The following is a 15,619-nucleotide window of genomic DNA, read 5'->3' on the forward strand; positions in this document are numbered from 1 at the left end:
TTGAAGAATTCTCACTATTTCCTCTGGGAGGAACACTTTCTGTGCTACAGTATCCAGTAGCATCCCCATAAACAGGAGCTGCTGAGACAGTTCCAGATGGGACTTCTGCAGGTTGAGGATCAACCTGTGGTGAGACATAAGTTGGATAGTGTGATCTATATGGAGCAATAGAAGCTCCCTGGAACTCGCTTTTATCAGGAGATCATCCAGTTATGGAATTACATTGACCCCCTGGACCCTGAGCTGAAACATAATTTCCGCCATCACCTTCGTGAACACCCTCTGAGCTGTAGACAGGCCGAAGGGTAAAGCCTGAAACTGGTAGTGATCGTTCAGTGGGGCGAACCACAGATAGGCCTGATGAGGAGGCCAAATTGGGATATGGAGGTAAGCATCCTTAAAGTCCAGGGACACTAAGAATTCCTGTTGTTCCAGATCTGCGATCACTGCTCTCAAAGATTCCATCTTTAATTTGAAAACCTTCAAGCAAGGATTCAAGGACTTCAGATTCAGAGTGGGTCTCACAGACCCATCTGATTTTGGTACTATGAACAGACTGGAGTAGTAACCTTGTCCTCATTGTTGTAGGGGTACTGGAACAATGACCTGGGACTGGACCAACTTATTGATGGCCACGCATATTTTCCAAAGCTGGTAAGCTTGAATTGAAAAATCATTAGGGAGGAGCACTGTCGAACTCCAGCTTGTAACCCTGAGAGATAGGGTCACTTAACCAAACATCTTGGCAGGAACCATCCTAGATGTGGCTATAGTGATGTAACCGAGCTCCCACCATGAGATCCCCTTGGGGTGAGTGGGCACCGTCATGCTGAAGTCTTTGCAGAAGCAGAATTAGAGCTCTGATCCTGAGATCCGGCAATGAATGGTTTCTTAGGCTTACCTCTGGTGCCTCTAGCTGTGTTGGAGGACCACCTGGCCCTAGATCGAAATCTAGAGGACCGAAAGGACTGAGTAGACAGTCGGGCTCCTGAAGGGAGAATTGTGGATTCCCAGTAATAGCTTTGGACATCCATGCATCCAATTCCCCTCCAAAGAGCCATTCACCTGTAAAGTGAAGAGATTCCACATTATGTTTGGAGTAAGCGTCAGCAATCCACTGACACAACCATATGGCTCTGCGCGCAGACACAGCCATAACAGGGGTCCTAGCAGTAATATTGCCAATCTCTTTAAGGGAGTCACAGAGGACTCTTACCATATCCTGAATGTGTTTTAGAAAAGTTACAGTAGTAACTAAGGTCATATCACCCGAAAGACCTTCCTGAGTTTGAGAAGCCCAGGAATAAAATGCATGTGTTATCCATCAACCAGCAATGACCGGTCTTTGAGCTACACCTGCAGCAGTGTAGATAGATTCAAGAGTGGCCTCAATTTTCCTATCTGCTGGGTCCTTTACTGTAAAGGAGCCAGGGGCAGGAAGTACCACCTTTTTAGAAAGGCGAGAGACTGAGACATCCACTGCTGGAGATTATTCCCAGAATTTTCTGCCTTCAGGAGCAAAGGGGAATGTATGCAGAAACCGTTTGGACACCTGATATGTTTTATATGGATTTTTCCAGGCTATTTTAAATAAGCCATCCAATTCCTTGGAATCAGGAAATGTGACTGTCAGTTTGTCTTGTGGGCGGAAAATGACTACTGAGTATTAGGATCCTCCAGGGGGAGAATTAACACATCCCGAATAGCCATTATGAGGGATTCAATAACCTGGGTAGGGGTGGAATCCCAACTTATGGGGTCTACATCATCCCCATCATCCTGTATATCATCATCAGTATCTGATAGGAGTGCAGTTAGAGCACGTTTTTGTCCACCTGTAGTGGACAGTGGGGATGTTTAGCAGTTAGACTTGCCACTGCTTGTTGTAGTTCATGAGTTTTATTTGCATTTGCAGTGAGCTGTGATGACATATCAGACATCGTAGTTTTGATAGCTCCTAACCAGGAGGGCTCTGAATTCTCCCCCACATTGTTATCAGCATTCTGAGATGACTGACTACACTGCTCACATGATATTGAGCCAGATGAACTAGGGGGGAATCAGCATTACAAACACTGCATATCTGCTGTTTCTCCATTGTGAAAAATAAAAACATGTATAATACACATACAACACAGCCTGAAATGCAATACCAGCCTGCCCTATTGCATGTGAGAGGAGACACAGAAGAGAGGACATCAGTGCACCCAACGCTGCACAGCCCCAGTGAGGCTGTCAGCATTTTATATATGTAAACAACAGTGAGACTGTATTAGGAAAAATCCCTCAGAGGGTTGTTACTTGTGCACACTATAGCAGCTCTCCCCCTCTACAACCGATACCAGTGATCCAGGGACTGTTAAGGAGGAACTGTTGAGGCTGCTGCTATGCAGAGGAAGGAGCCAAAATGCAGCTGAGCCTGCTCTAATGTAGCTCCGCCCCTCGCCATGGCGCCGGAGTTACTGTGTTATATTTATGCTGGCCACGTCTCCCTATATTTGTAGCCTCGTATAAATTCTTGGTACAATGTATTTTAGCCAGTCTCACGCATGGGCTACAGTGGGTACCCCCCCAGGAGGGACCCATATGCATCACCCATGCTTTAGCCGCACAGTGAACCTGGGGGACCCCCCTTGTGGGATCCCCGGTGAGTACTCGCCACTGATGATCAGGCAGCATTAGGGGTGTGAGGCATGCTGCGGCTGCGACAGCCAAGGCGCCATGCCCCGCTGAACAAACAGCCCCTCAGGACAGTGGTCCTGCAGCGTGCAAGCAGCTCTGCACCTCAAGAGGCCGGTGACCGCCCCCCCCCCCCCATTTCCCATGGTGCAAGTATGCTGTTGCCCAAACAGCATACCAAATAAAAAAAAACTTTAAAAGAAATTTAAGAAAAACTCTGGAGCTGGCAGTGTACATCCTCTCCTGAGGGCACTTTTTTCTAAACTGACCTGTAGGAGGAGGCATATAGGGGAGGAGCCAGCACACCCAGTTGAAGAAATTTAAAGTGCACTGGCTCCATTGGACCCGTCTGTACCCCATCATACTAATCTGTCCCCAATATCCCTTATGGATGCTAGAGAAATGCACATGGCAATATCTAAAACTAGAAATGATATTTTGTACAGCATTTTGAATTTGATAGGATCTCCTAGGTAGGTGCATTTACAGTACAGTTAGGTTCTTATATAGTTGGATTCTAACACATTTTTCAGTATTTTCGCTCTGTACCCCACCACAATGGATTAGAAATTGGCTGACCAAAACCCTCATATGAAACTTAGGAATTGCAACAATTTTTATACACAGTCCCCTATTTTCAAAACCTTAAACATAATTGGACACCATAATATTACATAAAATGTTCATTTTTTATATTTTGTTGAGAATTCTGTGCAGTCAATGTTTGCATGAAGTCTGGAACCCATGTACATCACCAAATTATGTGTTTTCTCCTTTGTTATTCTTTACCAGGCCTTTACTGCAATTGTCTTCAGTTGTTGTTCGTTGTTGGGTCTTTCTGCCGTTAGTGTTATCTTCAGCAAGTGAAATGCATGATTGATCAGGTTGAGATAAGGTGACTGACTTGGTCATTGCAGAAAAATCCACTTTTTGGTCTGGATTGCTTTTGCAGTATGTTTTTTTGTTATAGTCCATCTATATTGTTAAGCACCAACCAATCAACTTTTGTAGATTTAGTTGAATCGGGTCAGACAGCATTTCCCTATATAGTTCAGAATTCATCTGTCTGCTTTTGACTTCTGCCATATCATCAATAAACACTGGAGACCCAGCGCCATTGGAAGTGATGCATGCCCATACCATCACACTTCCTCCACCATGTTTTACAGATGATGTGGTCCCCTTTGGGTCATGAGCCGTTCCAAGCTTTCACCATACTTTTTTATGACCTTCATTCTGGTACATCATTCTAAACTTAGTTTCATCTGTCCAAAGAATGCTGTTTCAGAGCTGGCTTGGCTTTCTTAGATGTCTTTTGGCAAAGTCTAATCTGGCCATTCTATTCTTGATACATAAATAGTTTGCACCGTGTGTTAAACCCTCTGTATTTTCTCTCATGAAGTATTCTCTTTATGACAGACTTGGACATTGATATTCCTACTACCTGGAGAGTATTCTTCACTTAACTGGTTATTGTAAAAAGGTTTTTCTTTACCATGGAAAAGATATTGCATTCATCCACCACTGATGTCTTATATGGACTTTCAGGCCTTTTTTATTGCTGAGCTCACAGTGCATTCATTTTTTTATTAGAATGTGTACTAAACTGTTAATTTGGCAACTCCTAAGGTTCCTGATGTATCTGATAGATTATTATTATTATTATTATTATTTTTTTTTTTTTTTACTTTTGCAGGAAAGGATGGCTTATTTCAATTACATTGTGAGCTCCTTTGACCACATGTTGTGGGTTCCCAGCAACAGCTTCCAAATGAAAATACCACATTTGGAATCAACTCTAGAGTTTTTGTTAGAGAAATAACAAAGGAATAGCCAACAGATTTTAAGTCAGTTGACCAATTTTTTTTGTTACTTGACAGCTAAAATAATAAAAATTGTGTCAGTGTCCAAATATATATGGACCTAACTGTATATAGTCTTACGCTAGAACACATCATCTACAGTACTACCATGTGTGTAGTATGCTTACATTTTTTTTAAATCACTTTAGTAAGAATTTTATATAGAGTATGCATATTTCCCTATAAGTTTTTACATTTTACAATATTATAAAGTTGCTCATGCTTCACTTTCTACTTACATTAAAACATTAAAATATAGAAATCATATTTTTTTTCAAAGTCAAAAGCTTTTTTTCATTCTCAAATCACTTTCATTTTATGAAACAATTTTTGAAAGTGGTTGTATGATGAGAGCAATTTTTCACAACATCAGGATAATAGTGCTGCTTCCTGTCACACACATGTAATGATCAGTAAAGTAGAACCCCTAAATAATGTGCATTAAGGTGAAGAAGAATTAAAATAACATTTGAAAAGACAGAAGATATAGGTCATTGTCCCAAAGGTTACATGTATGCAATTTAGAGACTGGATGAAAATAAAAAGCTTTGGAAGGAAACTATAACGTTGACAATCAGAGAGAATCAAAGTGTGACCTGAGGGAAATTCTCAATTTCTGTACATACTCAGACTGAATATATAAATAAGTTGTTCATGTGAAGCACATCATTTTTAAAATATTATGGTTGCAGAACAGGATTTTGGCGATTAGAGTAATTGATGATAGTGCAATGAAGAATACAGAGTAAACAAGTATGATTATGAAAAAGCTTACTAATTTCCGTAGCGATAATACTAAGATTATGCCACTGGGATATTTCACGGTCCAAAGGTTTTGCAGTATAAATTGATCCATTTCCTGAGTGTATATTAAAAATTCTGTCAAGGTCAGTATGGCGATCCAGAGAAAACCTAGTAAGAAAAAATGTTTATGGAATAAATTTTACTCTTACTGTAATTGATATTTAAGTATTTATAACACGTCTAGCTAAAAAATATCTACGACTTAAATACATTCTTTTCCTCAGTACTGTATGTTCTATATCATGTTTAATTTTATTTTTGACAATTGCAGTTCCATTTTTTGGCACTCCAGATGCTCTATGCGCTAGTTTTAAAATGTACTAATGTCTTCTTTTAGATCCTTTTGATCCTGTAACAGTACAGACAGTTTTTATGACTATAGTTGGTGCTTGCTTGTTACACTTATACTGCCGATGTCCTACTAAAAAGTACATTTTTAAATTGATCTATTCCTGCTATTGCAGTCGACTCAGACCACATATCATCCAAATTTACCAATGTTTACAAAAAATTATACAGTATAACAGCTTTAGAAAATCAAGAACTGTTACAATTAAGAGGCCAGCATTAAATATGTTAATATTTGTAATCAAAAGTAGGAGGCTTGCTAAATCAGGAATAGTTTTATAATATTGTGAGCCTACTGTAATAATAAAGAATATAGAGCCATAAACCCTTAAAATGATGCATCGACAATGGTTTATAGAGGGAGAGCCACTGTTGTTCAATAACAAAAATTAAGAAAACAACACTGGAAAAGAGGGGGAAGATAATAATGAGGCAGAATTATCAAAGCAAAGCGAGATACCAACCAACCAACCAACCAAGTAACCATCTTTTAACAATCATTTTACATGCTGTATTTAAAAAAAACGTCAGGAGATGAGTAGTTAGTACTTTATGTCTCTCCAATTTATCTAACTCCAAATTTTTATACACCTGCCCCTTAAGAGAGAGAACTAGAATATAAATGAAGAGTGGGTGTGGGGGACAGAGAGGAAGAGTAGAGGAAATCAAAGAGATTTGGGAAGGAGAGAGAACCATAGAGGGAAAGAGAGAATCAGGAATGAGGAAAGCTGGGTTGCCAACCTGTAACTAATGGGCACATGATAATAATGGAATTTGCACCTTTAATTATGTGCTGACTTACAATACTAGGGCATGCTGTATGATACAGATAAATAAAGCATTATTTGCTTTTTTGCTGGCTTACATCTATGAGGTGTGTCTTTCATCTGGTAAAAAGGTGTGACATTTGAGAATAGATAGCCATGCCTGCCAATCAAAAGCAATCTTTAAGAAAGACCATTTCTTATTGGTCTTGTCTGGAGTCAGACTTTCTGTGATAAAACATTTATAAAGTTGCACTTGTCACTGTGCTGTCTTTTTTTTAAGCTAAGCTGGCCTTTGCTTGTTTTTTGCTCTGCGTGTGGGAATAGGTTGCAGTATAATGCTACTTGCACAAAAGACAGAGTAGTAGAGATCAGAGCCTCCTACACATATGTGTACAGCAGATAGTTAAATACGCTACCTGCTGTAACTCTTTGGAAAATATCCAACTATAGCACCTTAGGAAACTTTAATGATTCCTTCTATGTGAGCATCCACAGTTTGCTACCAAAACAGGCCCGAACACAAGGGACAATACATGCCAGCTTCATGCCAGATAAGAGTGGGCACTGCCATTGAAAAATAATATTGAAAATTGTTCTATAATTTAGAACACAAATGTGTAATTTTTAAGGCTTTGTACCATGATTTTGTGTCTTATGGTAACAACTCTGTGTGAGAAAGAAACATACCTATGTTAGGAGTGGCATGGAAAAGTGCCACTCAAAAAAAATCAGATTGCATTTTGCAAACTCAAATAAAAAAAATATTTCATATAAATAATGTAAAAATACAGTTATTTTGGCTTTTACTATGCACATTTTCATTACATAAATCCTTACATTTAAGAGAATATAATGAATATTGATAAATATTATATGGCATAAAAAGAATGTCATCATTATTTGTAATCTCACTACAATATAACATTTTGCTTTAGAGTAATCTGTTTATGGAAAATGAACACTGACCAATATAAAAGACAGAACTAGCTGGAAAAAAATAACTACAATTTTTAAAAATGAAAATGACATAAATATTTATATTTGTGCAACATAAATAAATGATACCTTATAGGGCTGGAAATAGTGTCAGGATCTCTTGCCATCACAGTGCCAATTATTGTCCCCAATTCAATATCTTCATGCACCTTAAACATATAACTAGATCGAGCAAACATCGGAGGCTCATCAGCATCTTCCACTGAGATTTTCACAGTAGTGGTATCTTTAAAAGGTCCAAGGTAGTGAAAATGTGGATCCACATGTGTATTCTCAACTTCCACTTTTAAAGTATACAACCTTTTGTTTTCGTAATCTAATTTCTGTTTTTTTTGGGGGGGAAAAATAGTAAATTAATTAGTTTGAACACTTTACACACAACTGTACACATAGATTCTTTCTTTTCTTCACAATATTTTTACGACGCATAAAATTTCTAGCGCAGTTATTAACGTGGAAAGTTGTTTTGTGATGTATCGACTAAATGTATTTATGAAGTACAGTACAGTATATGTTTACCAATGAAGACTGCTGATTACACTGCTACTGTACATCGTGATAACCAAGCAGATTTACTGATATTGTTGTAAACTTAATTATATTTAGTCTAATATATTATCTTGTGCTGTGTATCTTGTTATAAAAAAAAGTATTTCCAAAATCTAAACTATATATATTTGCTTTACACTATGGATAGGAAGAGATGTCTCTCAAAGTACAGGATTCAGCTTTTAGAAAATTGGTCTACTTATTTCCCCTGCAGTTAAGATGGGAATTGAGGCTTACTAACGGAATGGCAACACTAGCAGACAGTATCAAGTTAAAGATTACAAAAATGTTTTTATCATCTCACTAATGGACAATCCTGACAGCTCAAGCACAGCATTCGCTTAACAGGACTGAACATCTCTGTTCATTAAGTTTATTTCACATTTAGAGCAATAAAGGACTTCTGCTACTCCAGTGGGTATTAGCCAGAAGGTATATGCTCACACATCTACTATGAGGTCATTGAGGTGCCCTATTCCTATTCCTCCAGTGAGCCCTTCTTGGTATAGTCTTTGGTCTGTTAATTAAGTATACACACGGTCTCTAAAGGCTAATCTCTGTCTCAACTGACAAATGCAAGGCCACCAATTGATTCTAAAATGTTCTACTGCAATATGGTACAAGCTTGTAAATTAGTATTAACTGACATTTATCATGTAACTGTTTTAATTAAAATGTATTATAAAATGTAACAAACAGCATACATAATAATCTGCCGACTCACATAGTAGTGATCATATTTAGACGCAACTAGTAAAAGAATGTTAAATAATTACACAATACTGAGCACAATAAATAGAAAAAGGAAAAAATAGTAATATCGTTTAGGAACAAACTCTCTAAGAAACTAGATTTAGATAATAAAAGTCTCAGTAAAATTAAACTTTTTAGAATTATTATTAATAATAATAATAATAATAATAAATATTCCACATTGAATATTTGCAAATAAACTTTGCTTCACCTCCCAACAATTTGGAACATAAAAGACATTCCATGATCATTATTAAAAGCATTGTCAGCCTAAATCTGCCTCTTTGAGAGAATAAACATTGCTGCATGAAAACACACAAAAAAATTATAAAGCAAGCAAACTTAGAAATATTAAATGCTGTCTATTAAAGGTTTTGTGTTAACCAACTAATATGGATTACTCATCAAAATGAATCCATCTTTGTAATTTAATCTTTCCCATCCTTCAAAATAAAATCACATTTTGCTCTTAAGTGCAAAATAAGTCGCACCTAGCATTTACTGTAGTTAGTAATTTGTTCCACTCCTTACCATTAGTGTGTTAATTCAGATCCAAAACCAAAACACTGGGGTCAGCACACCTCTCTAATAACAAATAATATTTGTACCACATAGGAAAGTGTACAAGGCAAGTTAACTTAGTGTGGCAAAGAGGGTACTTTGCCACGTTCAGATGCTCAGAACAGGAATCACTCCCTGGGACAAGGGGTTAAGAATCCTGTGCATTGCTACAGCAAAGGTAATACACACAGCTGCACTATGGGGGTCATTCCGAGTTGATCACTAGCTGCTTTCGTTCGCTGCGCAGTGATCAGGCAAAAAAAGGCACTTCTGCGCATGTGTATGCGGCGCAATGCGCACGCACATCGTACTATTACAACAAATGATGTAGTTTCACACAAGGTCTAGCGAAGCTTTTCATTTGCACTGCTGGCAGCAGAGTGATTGACATGAAGTGGGCATTTCTGGGTGTCAACTGACCGTTTTCAGGGAGTGTTCAAAAAAATGCAGGCGTGCCAGGAAAAACGCAGGCGTGGCTGGGCGAACACAGGGCGTGTTCGTGACATCAAAACAGGAATGAATAGTCTGAAGTGATCGCACGCGCTGAGTAGGTACTCTGAAACTGCACAAAATTATTTTGAAGCTGCTCTGCGATCCCTTCGTTCGCACTTCTGCTAAGCTAAAATACACTCACAGTGGGAGGCGGCAAAGCGTTTGCATGGCTGCTAAAAACTGCTAGCGAGCAAACAACTCGGAATGACCACCTATGTGAGTGTGACTGAATAATTGTGCAAAGGTAAAAAGGGTTTTGGGAACCAGTGGGAGGGGCTTCCAATGCCAGTTAGTGTTCAGATGATTGAGAGGGCAAAGTTTGGGCTTAGCTAGTGGTCAGAGAAGCTGTGTTTGCAGAACAAATGTGATGTGAAAACATTTGTGATGAATAAACAAGCCACCTGACAGAGCAACCTGAGTGAAGAATCATTCTTTATGAAGCAAACCTTTTACATTAGACTTTAGAGTAAAACTGCTGATGGCTAGGATTTATACACAGCATTCTAGCAAAAGCTTTGACTGTGACACCAGCTACAGGCACTACTTATGATCCATTTGCTTAATAATCAGATCAAAGTGCAGTTAACATTTAAAGAATGTGAAACAAAGCCATTACACTAACATTATTAAAATACAATCAAATCATGACAGATATAGGATCAGATATTGCTTTTATTGGTATTATTTTTAAGCCAATTAAGGGTATCTATATAAAGCAAAACAAAATGCACTAAGGTTGCTTACAAAAGGGTAGGAGCAATGATGTAAGAAAAATACTGTAGTTCAGTGATAACAATATCCAAAGATACATCCATATTTTTGAGAGATCTCAAATTAGAACTCCGACACCATTTATCAAACTCTGTCATATACTTTTCCTTTATCTCTATACCGCTGTCACTGGGGAGGTTTCAATCAGGTCAATATGCTATGATAATATTTTTTTCTGCTTCTATTCTCCTCTGAAAATTGATACCATTAAACATTTTGACTGTAAGGGTTGTGGCTTGCCCTATGAATGATGCCATAGATAGTACATTCATTGATCAAATTAGTAATTGATCCAGTGAATACAATAGATTTATGAGGTTATGTATATTTATTTTTTTCTAAAAAGAAGATACACAACTACTTCACTGAAGATTTTGCATCCTGTTACCAATACATATAATTCAAATATACTTCATACTGTAACTCTGTGACACGTTTCATTCTCATTATTATTGCTTGACTGTATGGTCATTCCAGTATGGAAGAGTGCTTAACAGATGCTACAGTAGATTTATTCTTTTAGGAAAGCCTATAGAAACTGAGCAGATGGATTGGTGGTAGCTACAAAATAGAATGGCCTCACTTGGTCCTGGAGGTAGTGATTATTAATGCAGTGTATGGGGATGTGTATCTGGTAGCCCATTGACAGCCAAACTGTAATGGATGGGGAAAGAGACTGCACAGATCAAAGTTACCCATGTTTTCACATATCTCCATTGGCATCTATTGGCAGCATTTCCTTAGCTAGGGGCCTGATGCAGACATAGGTGGACATAATCCCAATAGTTTTCTAGTTGGCTGATGTTTCTTCTACTGTGCATGCTTCTAAGTTGCATTGCACATGCCCTGCAATGGTCTGTCAAAGGTGGTCATAGTGTAGATTAGAACATTGTGATTGACAGAAAGAGACAATTTCTGAGAAGTAATGGGGGTAGTAACAAAAATTATTGCATGTTGTGACTATTTTGTGGGTGTGTCACAGCCAGCGGCTGTGTTCTTTTATGCAGTTTCACTGGACCTAGTGGCTTAGTTGTAATAGACAATCTGAACGTCCAATGCTGAATCATTGTATGTGGCGGATCTGAGACACTGGTGGTTGGCATCTCTTTACACAAGACAGAGGCTGCAGCACTAGCATATCTTATAGCCACTGAGTACAGATGCGATGTTGCAACAGGATTTGTATCTGAATCTGAATCAGGCCCTAGGTGTGTAGTTTAAGGAGTCAAGTAGTGGCCATACTGTAGCAGGACTCAGGATTCCTCTTAGAGGTCCCACTCAATAGTGGCCTCTGATGCTAGAGATGAATGATTGTCTCTTAGCACACAGGATGGCAAATAAAAGTCTTGGTGTTATCTAAGTTAAACATATTACACATGGATAGCATTAGTATTAAGTATAAAGATTGTTTTAGGAATTCTATTTCACATGTATAAACATCCCAAGCAAAAATAAAAATTATAAATAAAAGAAATCAATAACTATTGAAACAAATCACACAACATACTATTCACATAATATGTGATTGGTCAAATAGTCTCTGAAAAGCTCTGTAGAATATGTGTGCTATATAAATAATTGTTAAAAATAATAATAAATAAATAACTATAGATACAAAAAGGGAATATGCATGTTTTATAAACTAGTCATAAATTGGGTTTATAGATTATTAGTATATGCAAAATCTTTTCACACTCTAATTTAGGCAATATTGTATAGGAAATATTATTGCAGAGGATATATTATTATGTCTTACAAAGTTTTCTCAGTGATGTCCAAGGAGTATACATAACACAGTAACAGTGTACCTGGGCCTGATTCGTGTTTGTAAGTAAAGCAAAACAGAAGCAACTGGGCAAAACAATGTTACTCTGCAGATTGGGCAAATGTAACATGTGCAGAGATGTAGATTTGGGCCAGGTGTGTTCAAACTGAAATCTAAATTGCAGTGTAAAAATAAAGCTGTCTAACATTTGTGGGCTACATGTAACAGCAGCCAGTATTTACCCTGTATGGCAGCATAATTTGTTACAGACACAAAGTTATTTGCTTTTTGCTTTACTTACAAACATGAATCGGGCCTGTAATGTAAATCGACATACTGTATCAAGGAATAACATACAAGAAAATGACAGACTGGTGTCAGCATTCCAAATTGTGTCAGGATTCAGGCGTCTGTGTTCTTACTGCCAGGATCCGACCATTGGGGTCCTGAAAGGGGGCCCTGCCCATGAGAGTTTACGTATATATAGTATATTCATTAACACACATAAAAATGTATTTCAGAATTGCCAAAAAAAAAGAGGTTAGAAGTAAGCATGGAGAAAGGAAGTTATGCCAATCTCTGATTCTCACTAGATCTCTTTTGGAGTGATTGCAAACAAAGACTACTTTGCAACTTCCAACCTAAGTCTTGTTACCTATTTGACCTTGTAGAAAAGTAAGTCTAACAATAGATGGAAAGGTTGGGTAATTCACTATCTTATAGGGCAAGCTGTGGTAAGTCATATTGAACGGGAGGCAGTTCAACATTCAGCGAGCCTGCACATAAGTAAGGGTGAGTGTACAGTATTAGAGTTACTCAACACAGACATGGCTAATAAAGACAAGGAGCACCGGTGGCAGGAATAGTGCTAGGGGAGGAATAAGGGTAAATAGAACCCTGACATGAAAGTTTAAATTCTAAGAATGGGATATCCTAACATATTGTCTACTTATCAAGAAAAACTCATCATATCACCTGGTGCAATAAAATACTACTGTATAATATGCAAAGTATGCTAATATTTACCTCAACTCATTACTTATAACAGGGGGCTTTGGTGTTGTCACTTTGGTATTCCTTAAGAATCTTGTGTTTTAGAACAGAATGCATTTAAAATGGACTTAGCTTATGGAAAACACATTTTGGCCCAGGAGAGGTTGAGAAACCCAGTTCCTGATTATGTCATATTTAATGAGAGGTTTAGGAATGGAGGGGCTAATTCAGACCTGATCGCTGCTGTGCACTTTCGCACAGCGGGCAGTCAGGTCTGAACTGCGCACGCACAGGCACCGCAGTGCACCGGAGCATGCCAGAGATGCGATTGGCATCTCTGCCCAGCGATCACCTCTGCCTGATAGGCTGAAGCATTCACTGAGCAGAAGGGGGTGGGCCGGCGGCATTAGGCTGCCATTTTTGGGGCACAGTCCGGGCAACGCAGGCATGCCCAGACTATGCGGGCCGCGATGGCTGCATGATGTCACACGCAGCTGCTGCGACCCGGACAGCGACAGGTAGCTCCCTACCAGCGTGCAGGAGCTGTGCTGGTAGGGAGCTACTCTTCAGGTACAAAAGCATAACCGCAGTGTGATGCTTTTGTACCTGTGCGGCAGGGGGAGGGCCTGACATGAGGGGCAGACTAGCACTGTGCTGGGCGTCCCCCCGCATGTCAGGGTGGCTGATTATTGGCGTGCAAAATTTTGCGCAGCTACTATCAGGTCTCAATTAGCCCTTGAGTTCATGCGAGTTCTTGCTGAAGATTAGCACTGATCTTCTGTAATGAATGTCCAGAAGATTATCGGTGTTTTAGTGGGAAGCAGTTAGTTTCCTGGCTGTTGGGATCCTGGCAGTCAGGATACTGATGCTGGAATCCCTACAGCCACGGGAAAGCCGGTGGTCATAATCCCGACCGTGGCCCTGTATCTCCACTCACAGGGTGTTCCACGCCACCCCCTGTAGGGAGAGTAAATTAGTTTGGCTTGCAAAGTTCACCACTGGGCACGAAATGTGGCAAGCACTGCAAGTCAGCGAGGGGACACACTGTGCTCACCATCGGGATCCTTCCTGCCAGGATTCCGGCTTCGGTCTTATGGCCGCTGGGATCCTGACTGAATCTGTTTTATTTATATCTATTAAATTATGTCAAGAAAGTATAAATATAAGGAAAATAAATCCAAATACATTTAAGAGATTCATAAATGGAGCAAGTGTTTTTTTTTAAACTATTAATAACAGTTGTTACTGTTACTGTGCATATGTTCCTGTACGCCATGACTCCCAGGCCATGCTGGCACTTCTTGTTCCAAGGTTATCACTGGCAGTCATGAGCATGCTTATACTCTCTGTTTGCTGGCTTTCAGAGATTAGTCGTTTTAACACTGTAACTTATTACCCAGAAACCTGCTGTACAGTGGTGCAAGAAGGATCTCCAGTGCTGTTAAGACGTTTGCACATTTGCCCTAAGACGTTTGCACATTTGTTTATAATTATTTAGTGATCACTTCTCTTTTTCTTCAGTTTGGGATCAATTTAGCCATGAAGTTGGGTTATTAATAGAGATGTGCACCGGAAATTTTTCGGGTTTTGTGTTTTGGTTTTGGGTTCGGTTCCGTGGCCGTGTTTTGGGTTCGAACGCGTTTTGGCAAAACCTCACCGAATTTTTTTTGTCGGATTCGGGTGTGTTTTGGATTCGGGTGTTTTTTTCAAAAAACCCTAAAAAACAGCTTAAATCATAGAATTTGGGGGTCATTTTGATCCCAAAGTATTATTAACCTCAATAACCATAATTTCCACTCATTTTCAGTCTATTCTGTACACCTCACACCTCACAATATTATTTTTAGTCCTAAAATTTGCACCGAGGTCGCTGGATGACTAAGCTCAGCGACCCAAGTGGCCGACACAAACACCTGGCCCATCTAGGAGTGGCACTGCAGTGTCACGCAGGATGGCCCTTCCAAAAAACACTCCCCAAACAGCACATGACGCAAAGAAAAAAAGAGGCGCAATGAGGTACCTGTGTGACTAAGCTCAGCGACCCAAGTGGCCGACACAAACACCTGGCCCATCTAGGAGTGGCACTGCAGTGTCACGCAGGATGGCCCTTCCAAAAAACACTCCCCAAACAGCACATGACGCAAAGAAAAAAAGAGGCGCAATGAGGTAGCTGTGTGAGTAAGCTAAGCGACCCTAGTGGCCGACACAAACACCTGGCCCATCTAGGAGTGGCACTGCAGTGTCAGGCCAGATGGCCCTTCCAAAAAATACTCCCCAAA

General features: G+C 39.4%; 1 protein-coding gene across 3 annotated transcripts in view; it reads right to left on the minus strand.

Annotated features, from left to right (window-relative positions):
- Positions 1-15,619, minus strand: part of LOC134927886 (cadherin-10-like) — a 680,078-nt gene that overhangs the window by 144,682 nt on the left and 519,777 nt on the right. For all 3 annotated transcript variants that reach the window (XM_063922965.1, XM_063922966.1, XM_063922967.1), the window contains 2 exons: positions 7,526-7,779; positions 5,317-5,453 (listed from right to left, as the gene is read on the minus strand). In XM_063922965.1, the coding sequence (XP_063779035.1) occupies positions 5,317-5,453; positions 7,526-7,779 (391 nt within the window). The remainder of the gene's footprint in view (positions 1-5,316; positions 5,454-7,525; positions 7,780-15,619) is intronic.

Source organism: Pseudophryne corroboree, chromosome 5, assembly GCF_028390025.1.
Source record: "Pseudophryne corroboree isolate aPseCor3 chromosome 5, aPseCor3.hap2, whole genome shotgun sequence".
Taxonomy (NCBI): Eukaryota; Metazoa; Chordata; class Amphibia; order Anura; family Myobatrachidae; genus Pseudophryne; species Pseudophryne corroboree.